At 48.3% G+C, this 13,228-nt stretch overlaps 1 protein-coding gene across 2 annotated transcripts in view; it reads left to right on the top strand.

The window, feature by feature from the left end:
* Positions 1–13,228, top strand: part of GRIK3 (glutamate ionotropic receptor kainate type subunit 3) — a 230,522-nt gene that overhangs the window by 143,494 nt on the left and 73,800 nt on the right. For both annotated transcript variants that reach the window (XM_024738787.1, XM_024738788.1), the window contains exon 3: positions 8,726–8,983. In XM_024738787.1, the coding sequence (XP_024594555.1) occupies positions 8,726–8,983 (258 nt within the window). The remainder of the gene's footprint in view (positions 1–8,725; positions 8,984–13,228) is intronic.

Raw genomic sequence — 13,228 nt, 5'->3', positions numbered from 1 at the left:
CTAAAATTCACTAAAGGAATAGATGACTCTTGAGTGGTGCACGTGCCACTCAGCACAGGGACCTTCCCCGGCGGTGAGCCCGGGACAGGGCTTCAGAGCCTGCTGAGGCACTTCCTCCAGCAGGGGCTCACAATCCCACACTATGTGGAGTTGCCTGGCGGTGGCTGAGGAGACCCGAGACGGAAACACTCAGCTCTGGAAGTCCAGCCAGATGGGTCCAAGTGACCAAAGCCACAGCCCCTCCCCATCCTACAGCAGGTCACGTGCCTTGTTTGTTGGAGGGCCTACCTAGTCCAGCACTGACGTGACCCTCCAGACACATCTGTGCCACTGGCTCCCTCAGTCTCTGGGTTCTAGCCATCCCTGCCATCCTCAGGTGCCATGCTTCCTCCCACCTCAGGGCTTTTGCACATGCTGTTCCCTCTGCTTATAACTCCCTTTCCCCATCCCACCTCTTTGTCTAAGGAACTCCTCCTCTCAGCCTTCTGGTCCTCAGGGGAGCCCTCCGCAAGTCTCTGGACAAGGTCAGGTCTCCCTGCTTCCATCTTATAACACCCTGGACCTTTTTTTCACATCCCTGACCCCTGGTGGTGTGGGTATAATTATGTGATTATCGTCCATCTGTTCCGCTAGATTGCACGTCCCTTTGCCTCCTCACTAGCGTACTGTAGAATCACGGTTCTGACTGCTGGTGCCATATACCAGTTTTGCCTGTTTTGGAACTTTACATGAGTAGAATACCAATGTGTACTTTTGGAGTCTTGCTTCTTTCACCCTACAGTAGATCTGTGAGATTCATCTATATTGTTGAATGTAACAGTAGTCTCTTGTTCTTCATTGTCGTGTAGTGTTCCATTAGACGAATAGACCACAGTTTTTAAAAATCAAATTTACTGTTGAGTATTTGAGTTGTTTCCATTTAAGTCCACAGAGTAGTTCTGCTATGAACATTCTCATCGATGTCTTTTGGCGCACAAACGCGCACGTTTTTCGTTGGATACATACCCAGGAGTGGAAATGTGAGGTCATCCAATGTGCATATGTTCAGCCTAACAGTTTTCCAAAGTTGCTGTACCAGTTGGCACTCCCCCCAGTAATGCAAGACGGTAGTAGTTGCTCCACATCATTGCTAACTCGTGGTAAAGTCCGTTTTATTTTCGGTGGTTTACGTGGCAGATGTCTCACTGTGGTTTTATTTTGTATTTCTCTGATGACCAGAGATATCGAGCGTCTTTTCAGATACTAAGAGATCATTTGGAGCTTCCCTTTCTTGGAGGGCCTTTTGGAGGCTTTCAACCACTTTTGAAAATTGAGTTGCTTGTCATTTTCATATTGATTTGTATGAGTCTTTTATGTATTCTGGATATGTGTCCTTTGCTGGATATACATATTGCATATATCTCTTACAGATGAGCATATCTTTTCACTCTCTTCGCAGTACCTTTTGAGGAGCAAACTTTTTCATTTAAAGGAGTCCAATTTATCAATATTTTCCATTATGACTAATGCCTTTTGTGTTCTGTTTTTGTCTATCCTAAGGTCATGAAGATATTCTCCTATGTTCTCTTCTGGAAGCTCTATTGTTTTATCTTTCATAGTTAACTCTATGATCTATCTCAAATTGATTTTCTGGGTCGGGTGGGAGGTAGGAGGTGAGGCTTATTTTTTCTACACAATGCTGGTGGGAATGAAAACTGGTTCAACTTCTCAGGAGAACCGTTTGGAAGTATCTACTAAAGTGAAATGTACGTCTGGAAGGTTGTTCCTAGCCACTTTCTTGATAATAGCCAAAAGTTGGAAATAAATGAAAGGTCCGTCAACAGAAGAATGGATAGGTTGGGGGTACAGTTATACAATGGAATCGAATCAGCAATAAAAACAGAACCAGCTCTTGCTATGCACACCATCACAGATGAGGCTCACAGACATATTTTTGAGTGAATGAACAGTGATCACCTCTGGAAGAGGGATATGAACTGGAAAGGGGAAGACAGAACCTTCTTAGGTGTTGGAAATGTGCTATGTTTTGATCTAAGTAGTAGTTACATGAGTTCAGTTATATGTAAAAATTCATAAAATTCTGTGCTTAAAATTAGTGCACTTTACTGAATTGTATTATATCTCAATAAAAAAATGTAAGTGGCTCCTCTCTACTGTCACTCTCCCTTAATGTCCTTTTGATAACATACCTAAGACAGACCCCTGCTGTGGTTAGAAGCACCCCTGTCTGACCCTGGAGGCATTTCTGCTGTTGGAGTATGCTGCCCATTGGGGACCCTCCATCCCTCGGGGAACCCCATGTTCTGTGATCTTTATTTTTTCTTTTGATCTTTGGTTTTAAAAAATGTATTCCTCGGGAGCATCATTAGGACTCTCCCAGAGGGGTGAACTTGGGCCTCATTCTAATTAACCCAATGATAATTCATTTTCCCTAGGCAGAGGTTCTCATCACAGCTGGATCCAGCCAGCCACCTTGGGCCATGTGGGTTGAGGGGATGCAGAGGCACAGAGCCTGACACCACCTGCCCTGCCAGCTCTGGTTGAATTAGTCCTTTCCTCCACATGAGGCCCAGGAGGCCTTTCCCCATCTTTAGTTTTAAATGTTTTGTGGAAAATTAAAAGATCAGTGACTGTCAGGCAGTGCCTGAGCCAACAACCCAGAGAACGTCTGTGTTTTCTTCCAAGCCTGACCGGAGTGGGGCTGGAATCGACCCAGCCCTCCCCAGGCTCCTCTGCCTCCATTTATTCTCTGGGCTGCTCAATTCCTTTTAAGACACAAATTGATCGGGATAATTTTTGCTATAACTACAATTGCCATGCAAAGGGGGTGCGGGGTCGGGGGGAGCTGCATTCAGGCTGTAGACTCCTGCAATGACTGTGAACCACTGAGTTACTATAAAATGACCAGAAAATGGATTCAAAACTGAAGCCACAAATAATGTAATTACCGCTGTGTGTGCTCAGGGCTGCCAGAACAAGAGTTGGCTGCTGCCCTGGAAACATCTGGAGATAAAGCTGCTGTGGCGGCTGGTGCTCTAACCCTACCCTGGTCCCTTTGGGGCAGCAGTGTTCTTCCAGGCTGGAAGCTCCTCAGACGGTGGAAGGAACATGGGAGGGATAGGAAAAGGGATGTGGAGAGAGGCCATGGAGAAGAAATAGGTGAAGGGCAGGACTGATGCCTCCTGCCGCCCAGCCGTGGGATCTAATCATTGCATCTCTGGGAGAATTGAAACCTAGTGTGGTCTTTATGATCGTATCCCACTGTCGTCACCACTATCAAAACCAATGCAGGATCACCACAGTTACTGTTATCACTGTCAGCCACGGCGTCACCTCCGCTCTTCACATCAACACCACCGTCATCACCCGTACTGTCATCATCAGAATCACCGCGGTGACAGCGACATCTTCATCATCACCAATCTCGTCAATACCAGCATCATCACCACCATTCCTGCTATCCTCATCCCTGTTACAGTCATGGCATTAACATCACCACAACCAATCCTATCAACACCATCAAAATTGTTACCAACCCCATTCACATCCTTGCCAACATCACCATCCCTGTCATGGCATCAGCATCTTCATCATCCCCTCTCATCACCACCGACATCATCACCACCTTTACTGTTATCACCATCCACATTGCTATCACCTCCTCCTCATCAGCACTTACATCACCGTCATCGTTCCTACCATCATCATCGCCGTCACTGTCGTGACATTGACATATTTATCACCATGAGTCTCCTCATCACCGTCCCACCATTGTTATAACATCGTCACTTTCCACCTTCACCAGTGCCACCACCGTGATCATCAACAGCCTCACAGTATGGTCTTCACCATCACGACCGTCACAGCTGTCATTACAGTTACCTTTATCATCATCATCACAATCGACGTCAAAATCAAGATCACTTCCTTCAAGATCCCTCTTACAATCCTCTGTATCGTCGTAATTTGTGGTGGGTCCACTCTCAGTCAAACGGGATCCCCAGACCTTGGGCCTGGGCAGCGGGCATGACCTAAGCAGCCGGGCTGGGTGAGGATGGAGGTGGCAGGGCAGCATTTGTCTGCCTGCTTCAGGGTATGGATCAAAGCAGGAAATGCAAAAGACAGGCTCTTGGAGGGGGTAGTGGGAGGGGATGAGATGCAGAAGTTATTCAACCAAGTCATCAATCAGAAGGTCCTAGAAGGAAAAGAAAAAGAGTAGAGACAGTAGATAGTAGACTGGAAACCAGGGACATCAGAGGACCGCTAGGAGGGTCAAAACAGAAAGAGGAGGTAGAGCATGAGAGACACCTACAGATTTCACAGCGTGCTTACATCTTCAGGTTTGGGCAAGAGGGAGTGACCAGGCCTGGATGGCTGTCCCGCACTATCGTCATCTCTTCCATATTGGTGTCCAGTCTCTAGGGCTACAAAATGCTCAGGGAGCACCTGCTCATAAGGGGACGAGTGGCCAGAGAGACATTCAGCAAAACCAGAGAGCAGAAGAAGAGCATGAATGGGCAGTGAGACTATAGGTCAGGGCATGGCCTCCTTGGGGCACGGGCCCTGAAAAGAACTGTCCCCAAATTGGACCATTTACCAACAAACCTAGAGTTCCAATTTTGGAAGCATTTATTATCTCTGGGGTTTATGTCACACACAGTCACACAAGAGTGCTGCCCGAGGTTTATTCACTCTAGGGTGACAATAGCAGGGACGAAACAGTGCTTCCCAGACTTGATCTCCAGTCCCACCACTGTAGGAGCACCAGGAAGGCACCATGTGCCCTATTGTATGCCCTCTCTTGCACTTGGCATTGGCCATGAGGAATCCTGGTCACCCAGGAGATGCCCTCTGTGCTGGGCCTGCTACCTTCCACACATGGCTGTGCTGTCCCGTGTTCCAGGTGCTTCCATCAGACTCCTGGCAGTAACTAGCCTACCCTCCAGAGTGCTCTGTCACCCAGACCATAGTGGCATTCTCTGATGTTCTTGGGGGAAGTACAAATTTCAGGAGAAATAACTAAATTATACAATATCTCCTATTCCTTGGAGGCAGTAAGGGAGGAGAGGTGGATATCAGTGGAGAGGAAAAATACCCTGAAGACCATACATTATGACCGATTCAAACCACTCTGTATCTTTGGATCCCTTAGCCCAGGCAAGAGGGGCTCTTTCCCAGGGCCTGTGCTTTGGAGGGGCTGCCCTTACCCTCCCCTGGTTGATGTCGCCTCTGAGTACAAGGGGTCATTCAGACCAAGGGGACTTGCCCACCAGGAGGCTGTGCCCTGCCCTTCTAGTCTTTGCTCCAAGTATCTAGAACCCTGAATTGCCTGCCCACTTGGCTCTGTGCCCATCTCTAGGCCTGCACGAGCCTCTGCCCCGGCCTGTCCTCTGGAGGGAGAACCACACACCCATGGTCACAGTCCTAGGCCCTATGTAGGGGTGACCAAGAGACAGCTGTTTGCAAGGAGTGTGGACAGAGCTTGGACCTAAGAAGTGGGGTGTCCACATCCAAAGTTCAAGGCCCTTTATGGTTCAGGGTGGAACCAATGGTCAAAGAGGAGGGGGCAGTGTAGAGGCTGGTGCCTTGTCTCCCCACAGCACTGAGTAGGAGAAGTCTCCGTTCTCACCTGATTTACAGGTTGTTAGGAAGGCATATTTGCCAAGGTAGGAGAAAAGCACATGTTTTATATAACAGTTTGTTAGCTTGACTTAAAAACATTTAAATATTTAGCCACTTGGTATGTGGGCCTCTCTTTGTTCTTTGGCCCTGGGCCTTGTGAATCTTAGGGGTGAGCCTAAGCCCAGTAGGTCATTCCCAGAGGCTCTTGAGGCAGCCAGGATGTGTCTGAATCCACTGAGTGTCCACGTCTTGCCTCCTCCTACACGCATCATATGTTCATACGTGTGCACATAGTGTCATTCCCATGGCCACAGGCTGGTGGGTGCACTGATGCTCCATTGATGGTTGCAAGTGACAGAAAGCCAAATCCTAACTTCTTAAGCAAAAAGAGAATGTATTGTTCCATGTAACCCAAGTCCAGGGTTCCACTTGATCGTGGGTCTCACATTTCTTTCTCTCTCTTAGCTCTTCTGTCCCCCACACTGACTCCATTCACACACAAGCACTGTGCTTTTTCTGTGAGCACAGAGGGCCATTCCACCTCCACATCTTACCTCCTCCCAGGTCCAGTTAGAGCAGGAAGTTCCCCCTTTTCAGTGGGAGGTCTCGCACCATCCCATTGACTCCAACTGGTCACATGACCATCCTCCAAACCAATGTCTGTGGCCTGGGGGCAGTGAGTGAGCAGCCAGCTGGGGTCTGGGTCCCTAGCACTACCCCTCCGGGATTGGAAGTGGGAAAGGCAGTGGAGCCCAAAGGAAGACTAGAGACAGTTGCCAGAGAAAGGGCAGTGGCTCCTGGGGAGCCCCTGACTGCCCCTGAGAGGTCCCACTTTATGGATCTTTTAGACACAATCCCTGTAAGCCTATGCCCCGCTTTGAGGCCCAGCTGCCCTCGTTTCTGCTCGTTTCATGCTCTGCTGTGACCGCTGATGCTTGCCCTTCCCAGAAGGATCTACAGTCTGACCTGCTTGAGTCCTTGGGCCTCCCCCAGGAATGTGAGCTGTTTGAAGGCAGGGATTCAGCATCCATTCACTCAGCACCTACTCAGACCAGGTTTAAGCACTGTTGAAACAGCAATAGACAACACAGATGAAGCCCTTGCCTCTCTGGAGCTTACCACATTCTAGTGGGAGGAGAAAGTCAACAAATGAACAAGACTTCAGTGGTCATTTAATAGATAAAGAAACAAAGCAGGTGTGGGTTTTCAGGAGTGTGGTTGCACAGGGATTGCTATTACAGGTTGGGTAGTGATGTGTTTCTAATAAGACACAAAGATGCAGAGACCTGGAGGAAGGGAAGGAAGGAGTCATGTGGATACCTGAGGGAAGAACATTCCAGCCAAAGGGGACAGCACGTGAAAAGGCCCTGAGGCATGAGTGTGCTAAGCATGTTTGAGGAGCATCGTGGAAGCCAGTGGGGCTTGAGTGATGTGAGGAAGGGAGAGAAGGATGTGAGAGGAAGCCAGAAAGTGGTAGTGGTGACGGGGACAGGGTGGGGAATTGCTGCAACAAGTAGGGCCTCATTAATCACTGTAAGGACTTTGGCTTCGAGACTGAGTGAAGCGGGAGCCCTTGGAGCAAAGGAATGATGTCATCCACCTTAGGGTGTGAAAGGTAAGATGGCAGGAGGATTACGCAGGAAGCCAGAACTGGTGAGGAGGCTTCTGCAGTAAGGCAAGCAAAAGATGATGGTGGCTTGGACGGGGGTGGGAGTGGAGAGAAGTGGTCAGATTCTGATATGCTTTGAAGGAGAGGCAACAGGAGTTGCTGATGGGCTGAGATGTGGGATATGAGAGGAAAGGAGTCAAGACAAAACCAGGGTTTGGGACATAAGACACTGAGACAGTGGAGCTGCCGTTTACTGGGATGGGGGAGGCTGGGAGGAGAAGAGGGGGTGACATTTTGGACACGTTAGGTCTGAGATGCAAATTAGACATCCAAATAGTGATGGTGAGTGAGAGGTGAGATGTACAAGTTGGATGCCAGGGAACAGGTGGGGCTGGAGGTTTAAGAGTCACCAGCAGATAGGTGTTTCATTCCTATATGTTTCTCAACGTTCCCCCCGGAACAGGACCAGGTACAGAGATGGTGATGTTAATCACAGAGATGGTAACATAAAAGTAATCGTCATTTCTATTTCACGAGTGCTATGCTGTGTCTTTATTTTTTAATTGAAGTATAGTTGTGTTAGATTCAGGTGTAGAGCAAAGTGATTCTGTTATACACACACTCACACACATATATATACACATACATATAAACTATTGAGTATAGTTCCCTGTGCTATGCAGTAGGTCCTTGTTGGTTATCTATTTTATATTAGTAGAGTATATCTGTTAATCCCAAATTCCTAATTTATCCCTCCCCCTCTTTCCCCTTTGGCAACCATAAGTTTGTTTTCTATGTCTGTGGGTCTATTTCTGTTTTGTGAATAAGTTCGTTTGTATCATTTTTTTAGATTCCACATATAAGTGATATTACATGATATTTGTTTTTCTCTGTCTGGCTTACTTCACTTAGTATGATAATCTCTAGGTCCATCCATGTTGCTGCAAATGGCGTTATTTCATTTTTTATGGCTGAGTAATATTCCTGTGTGTGTGTGTGTGTGTGTGTGTGTGTGTGTGTGTGTGTGTGTGTATGCCACATCTTCTTTATCCATTCATCTGTCGATGGACATTCAGCTTGTGTCCATGTTTTGACTATTGTAAATAGTGCAGTAATGAACAATAGGGTGTATGTATCTTTTCGAATTAGAGTGTTCTCTGGATATATGCCCAGGAGTGGGATTGATGGATTATATGGTAGGTCTATTTTTAGCTTTTTAAGGAACCTCCATACTGTTCTCCATAGTGGCTGCACCAACTTATATTCCCACCAACAGTGTATACTCATAATCTCATTCAACTTCCCTATGATTCTCTAAGGTGGGGGCTATTACAACCCCAGTTTCCAGATGAGGAAGCTGAGATTCAGAGAGCTCACCAGTCGCCCACCTCAGAGGGGTCTTCAAGATCACTGCTCCCATGCCCCCAATGCCCAGATGCCTGATGAGACAGCACTGACACCTGTACCATCCCTCCCTCCCTCTTTTTGTTGCAGCCTGTGACCAGCTGGCACTGGGGGTGGTGGCGATCTTTGGGCCATCCCAGGGCTCCTGCACCAATGCCGTCCAGTCCATCTGCAACGCGCTGGAGGTGCCCCACATCCAGCTGCGCTGGAAGCACCACCCACTGGACAACAAAGACACCTTCTATGTGAACCTGTACCCGGACTACGCCTCTCTCAGCCATGCCATCCTCGACCTGGTCCAGTACCTCAAGTGGCGGTCGGCCACCGTGGTCTATGACGACAGCACAGGTGGGTAGCCAGGCCTGGCTGGGCCAAGGGCAGGAGATGAGGGTGGCAGAGCCCCAGGATCGGACTCTTTGCTGCTCGCTCAACTCAGCTGCCCCTGGGGAAAAAGTCCACACTTACACCCAAGCCTCATCTAGTCACACTGACGCTCACCCTGCACTCACCTGCAGCCCGGTACACACCAGCCACACTCACCCAGCCCAGCCCACTTCACACCTGCCCTACACTCCCGCCTCCACCCCAGCAGCATGCTCCAGTCTGCACTCACGCCTGCACGGCCACGCCCACACCTACCAGCACCCTCCATTCACACATTCTCCTCTGCGGCAAACGCATCCAACTCCGTGCTGGCTACGAGCGCAGACTCTGGACTCAGACCAAACAGTACGTGATGCACGCAGGCTCTGCGCTTACCAGCTGGGCAGCACGGAGCTGTTTCCTCTCCTCCTCTTTCTTTCCAAAGACTCAAGTCCCAAGATATTTCTTAGCCCTGCCTCTTAAGAGAGTGACCTTGGCGAGTCACTTAACCCATCTGGCCCTGCTCTTCCCACATGACAAGTCAAGAGCTACAGCAGCCAGCTTGGAGAGAGCCCTCTCCAGCTCCCAGCTGCCCGTGGTTCAATGTCAGCTCTTGATTACCTCCTAATGGGGAGTCGGGATAGTGGGGAGAGAATCCCTCAGAAAAGACGATCAGAGATTTAGTTAACTCAGGATTCGACAAGCATGTCTTGAGTTCCTGCTATACCCAAAGCGCCAGACAGTGGATACTGGATGGCAGAGACCCCAAGCCCTACTCAGTGCCCCCAGTTATTGAGAGCCACTCCTGCCCAGCTCCAGGTCATGGCAGTGTTGCTGCAGCCCTGTAGTTCTGCCTGTCTTAACGTACCACTATGAATGATTGTCTATCTTTGAGCCTGTTTCTGCTTCCAGACCATGGGTCTTTGGTACCTCCGGGGTTTAGCACAGCACCTGGTACAATGTAGACGTTTAAATGTTTGGTTGAATTGAATTGAATTGAACTGAACATAAAATGGATATAAACGATAATTAAATATGGCTGGAAAGGATGTGTTGGGCACTGGTAAGGAAGAAGAAATAAAGATGTGGCTACTCCATCTTCTTTAGAGAAGTTAGTCATATTGAAGTGGGGTGAGTGCACACCCAGAGCTCACTGGTCTTTCTAGGCCATCAGAGCTAAGAACCAAGTGACACGTACATACAGTCAGAGCTAGAGGCACCTGGGGAGAGGAAGCTCCATGGCCTTGGCCAGTCTGGGCTGATTTACCAGAGGAGGAGAGACATGAGCCTGGCCTTGAGGATGGATGGACAAGGAGAGGAGTCACGAAGACATCACAGGAGGGGGAAGAGTGGGAGCAAGATGAGGAGGTAGGACTGTGCATGGCGGTCTCATCAAGAGCACAGCCTGGCAGGGAAAAGGATCCCAGTGTGGAGGGGAGGAGGAAAAGGTCAGATAAACAGCACGTATGAGGCTGTGGGCAAGGTCTCTTCTGTCTAGCTTCAGAGTTCAGACTTTATCTTGTAAGCAGCCGGGGACCATTGAGTGTTGCTGAGCACAGAAACAGAATAATGAAAGCAGAGTTTTAGAAGGTGGCACTGACAGCAGTGTACAGAGGGCTGGAGGGAGAACCTGGAGCTGGAAGATGGAGGCAGAGGCGGCCATGTTGGTCCAGGCAGGAACAAAGGGGCTGCTTGGAAGAGAACTGGTGGCCAGAATGGAAGAAAAGAATTAGATGTGAGCAGGTAATATTGAAGATTTGTAGGAGTGTCATGGGCACAGAGTAGTCAGAACAGACACTGGCATAAACCACGGCCCAGCAGTACTGGTGCCTCCAGGCTGGATGGGGGTAGCGGGAGAGGCTTTGCAGAGGAAAAGATGCTGTGGCATGAAGGTGGATGCCAGTGAGACTGGTCAGAGTGGATGCTGAGGCCTGGAGCCTCCTCTCCCCAAGGATGTCTAGCTCTGACTGTATGTACACATCACTTGATTCTTAGCTCTGATGACCAGTGACCTCTGAGTGGGCACTCACTCCCCTATTAACTTCTCAAAAGAAGATGGAATAACATCTTCATTTCTTCCCCCTTTCCAGTGCCCAACACACTCTTTCCTGTAGTATTTAATTAGAGTTTGATTTAACTTGATATTCAATTCAATTCAATTCAACAAATATTTTAAAACTTAGGGGAGTCAGTGATGGAGCTGGTTTGGTCAAGAAGAACTTAGTACTAGGGATTCAGGGTTGGATTCAGTCAAACAATAGTATAACTTTGATGAAGAATATTGAGTAGTAAGAAGTATGCTTCCAGAATCAGGATATTTCAAAAGGACAGGACAGCTTGTGGGTCATCAAACCCATGGAATGGGAAGCACTGTATAGCAGACTATGTTTACTTTGAGGGTTCTTTCCATTAGGATGTTTCGTCTGTGAGTAACAGACAACCCAACTCAAATCGACCGGAACGGTAGCCACTTAGTTATCTCACTGACAAGAAGTCTGGAGATGGGCCTTTCCAGGGCTGGTTTAGCAGTTCAGCAGAGTCAGGGTGCTGAGTCAGTATCGCTGCAGTTCTCTTGACTTGCCCCCTCATAGTCACAATAAAGTTGCTGCAGCTCCAAGCATCACATCCTCACATCATGATACCCCAGATAGTGGTAAGGAAAGAGGTAGAAGCCAAAGGGATTAATGTGATTCGTGCCTCTTATCAGGGAGGAAAATCTGTCTCGTAACCTTCCAACAGACCACACTATACAGCTCATTGAGTCTGCACCTACCACCCTAAACCCATTCAGATAGGAATGGGACTGCCACTCATTGGCTTTCACCCATCCCGAGTCACGTCTTGGGGCTGGCACGTGGCCACCCAAATAAAATCATGGTTCTCTCAGTATGCTTGAAAAGGGTGCGTTAGTTATCTATCTCTATAATAATTCTGTGTAACAAATCACCCCAAAACTTAGTGACTTAAAATAATAAGCATTTATTTAGCTCACAAGCCTGTGGGGTCAGTGACTGACTGAGATTGGCCAGGCAGTTGTTCTGGTCTCAGCTGGATCGCTCACCTGCTTGGGGGTCAGCTGACTGCTGGCTGATCTAGACTGGCCTTGGCTGAGATGGTGGGGTAGCTGGGCTCTCAATCCTCCAGCAGGCTAGCCCAGGCGTGTCGTCATGACGATGGCAGAGGTGAAAAGAACAAACCCAGTGTGTAATTCCATTTCAAGTGTTTGCTTATGTCATGCCTGCTGATACACCATTGGCCAAAACAGTTGACATGGTTGAGCCCTACGTCGTGGGTAGAGCAAGTCACCTGCCCCCGCAGCTGGAGGGCACTGCAAAATTACATGGCAAAGGATGGGGATGTAGAGAGGGGTGAAGAATTGGGGTCATCACTGCAATCCACTGCAGGGAGAACTGTTTTAAAATGCACCTGGGATCTAAAGGGTAGATACGACCAAGTGATGATACGAAGAGGCCAATAGCATAGAAAGAAGAGTTGTTACTTACAGTTCCCTAGAAGAAGGGGGCACACCATGGCACCCAGGGCCACATGGAGGGTTGGTCAGGAGGCAGGAGCAAGGGGAAATCATGGGCAAGAGCCTTTAATAATTACTTATTACTATAGGTGGAATTTGTTAGGTGCAAACGTCCCATGTGGGGCAGGAAGCAAAACAGATTGTAGGGCTTGTGGTTGGAGAGCTTATAATACGATTCTTGTGTGCCCAGGAAAACCCAGTGATAATAGGGATACAAACAACTTTGGTCATTAGTTTGGCCCATGATTTCAGGATGCCAATTCATCAGTTATAGAATACCAAGAGTGATTATTTCAGGGACCAGCAGTGTTTGCCATATGAGCTTTGCCACGTAGCCACCTTCCTAGCCTAACCCGTGCACAAAGACGGATTTATATCAACAGTGAAAGGGAGGAGCTCAGAAAATGCTGGGGTAATGGAAAAGGGCCCAGCTTAAGAGCCAAAAAGAATTGGTCTTGAATTTTGATCCCATTGCTGGCATGCTGCAAAATCTTGGGAGGCTCACTTAACCTCTTTGGGCCTCAGTTTCTTTATTTGTAACATTGGAACAAAAGCCCCTACTCTGTATGCCTTCTAGGACAGGGAGATGTTTAAATAGGGTAATGAATGCAGAAGTGCTTTGTAAGTGAAAAGCATGACTTCCACAACCATGATTCACTGCAGATATTTTGAGAGAGATTGATTAGGGAAGCAGCCAG

This window comes from Neophocaena asiaeorientalis, unplaced genomic scaffold (assembly GCF_003031525.2).
Source record: "Neophocaena asiaeorientalis asiaeorientalis breed wild unplaced genomic scaffold, Neophocaena_asiaeorientalis_V1.1 scaffold106, whole genome shotgun sequence".
NCBI lineage: Eukaryota > Metazoa > Chordata > Mammalia > Artiodactyla > Phocoenidae > Neophocaena > Neophocaena asiaeorientalis.
Note: the sequence above shows the minus strand (reverse complement) of the source record. Positions and strands in the feature narration are given on the sequence as shown.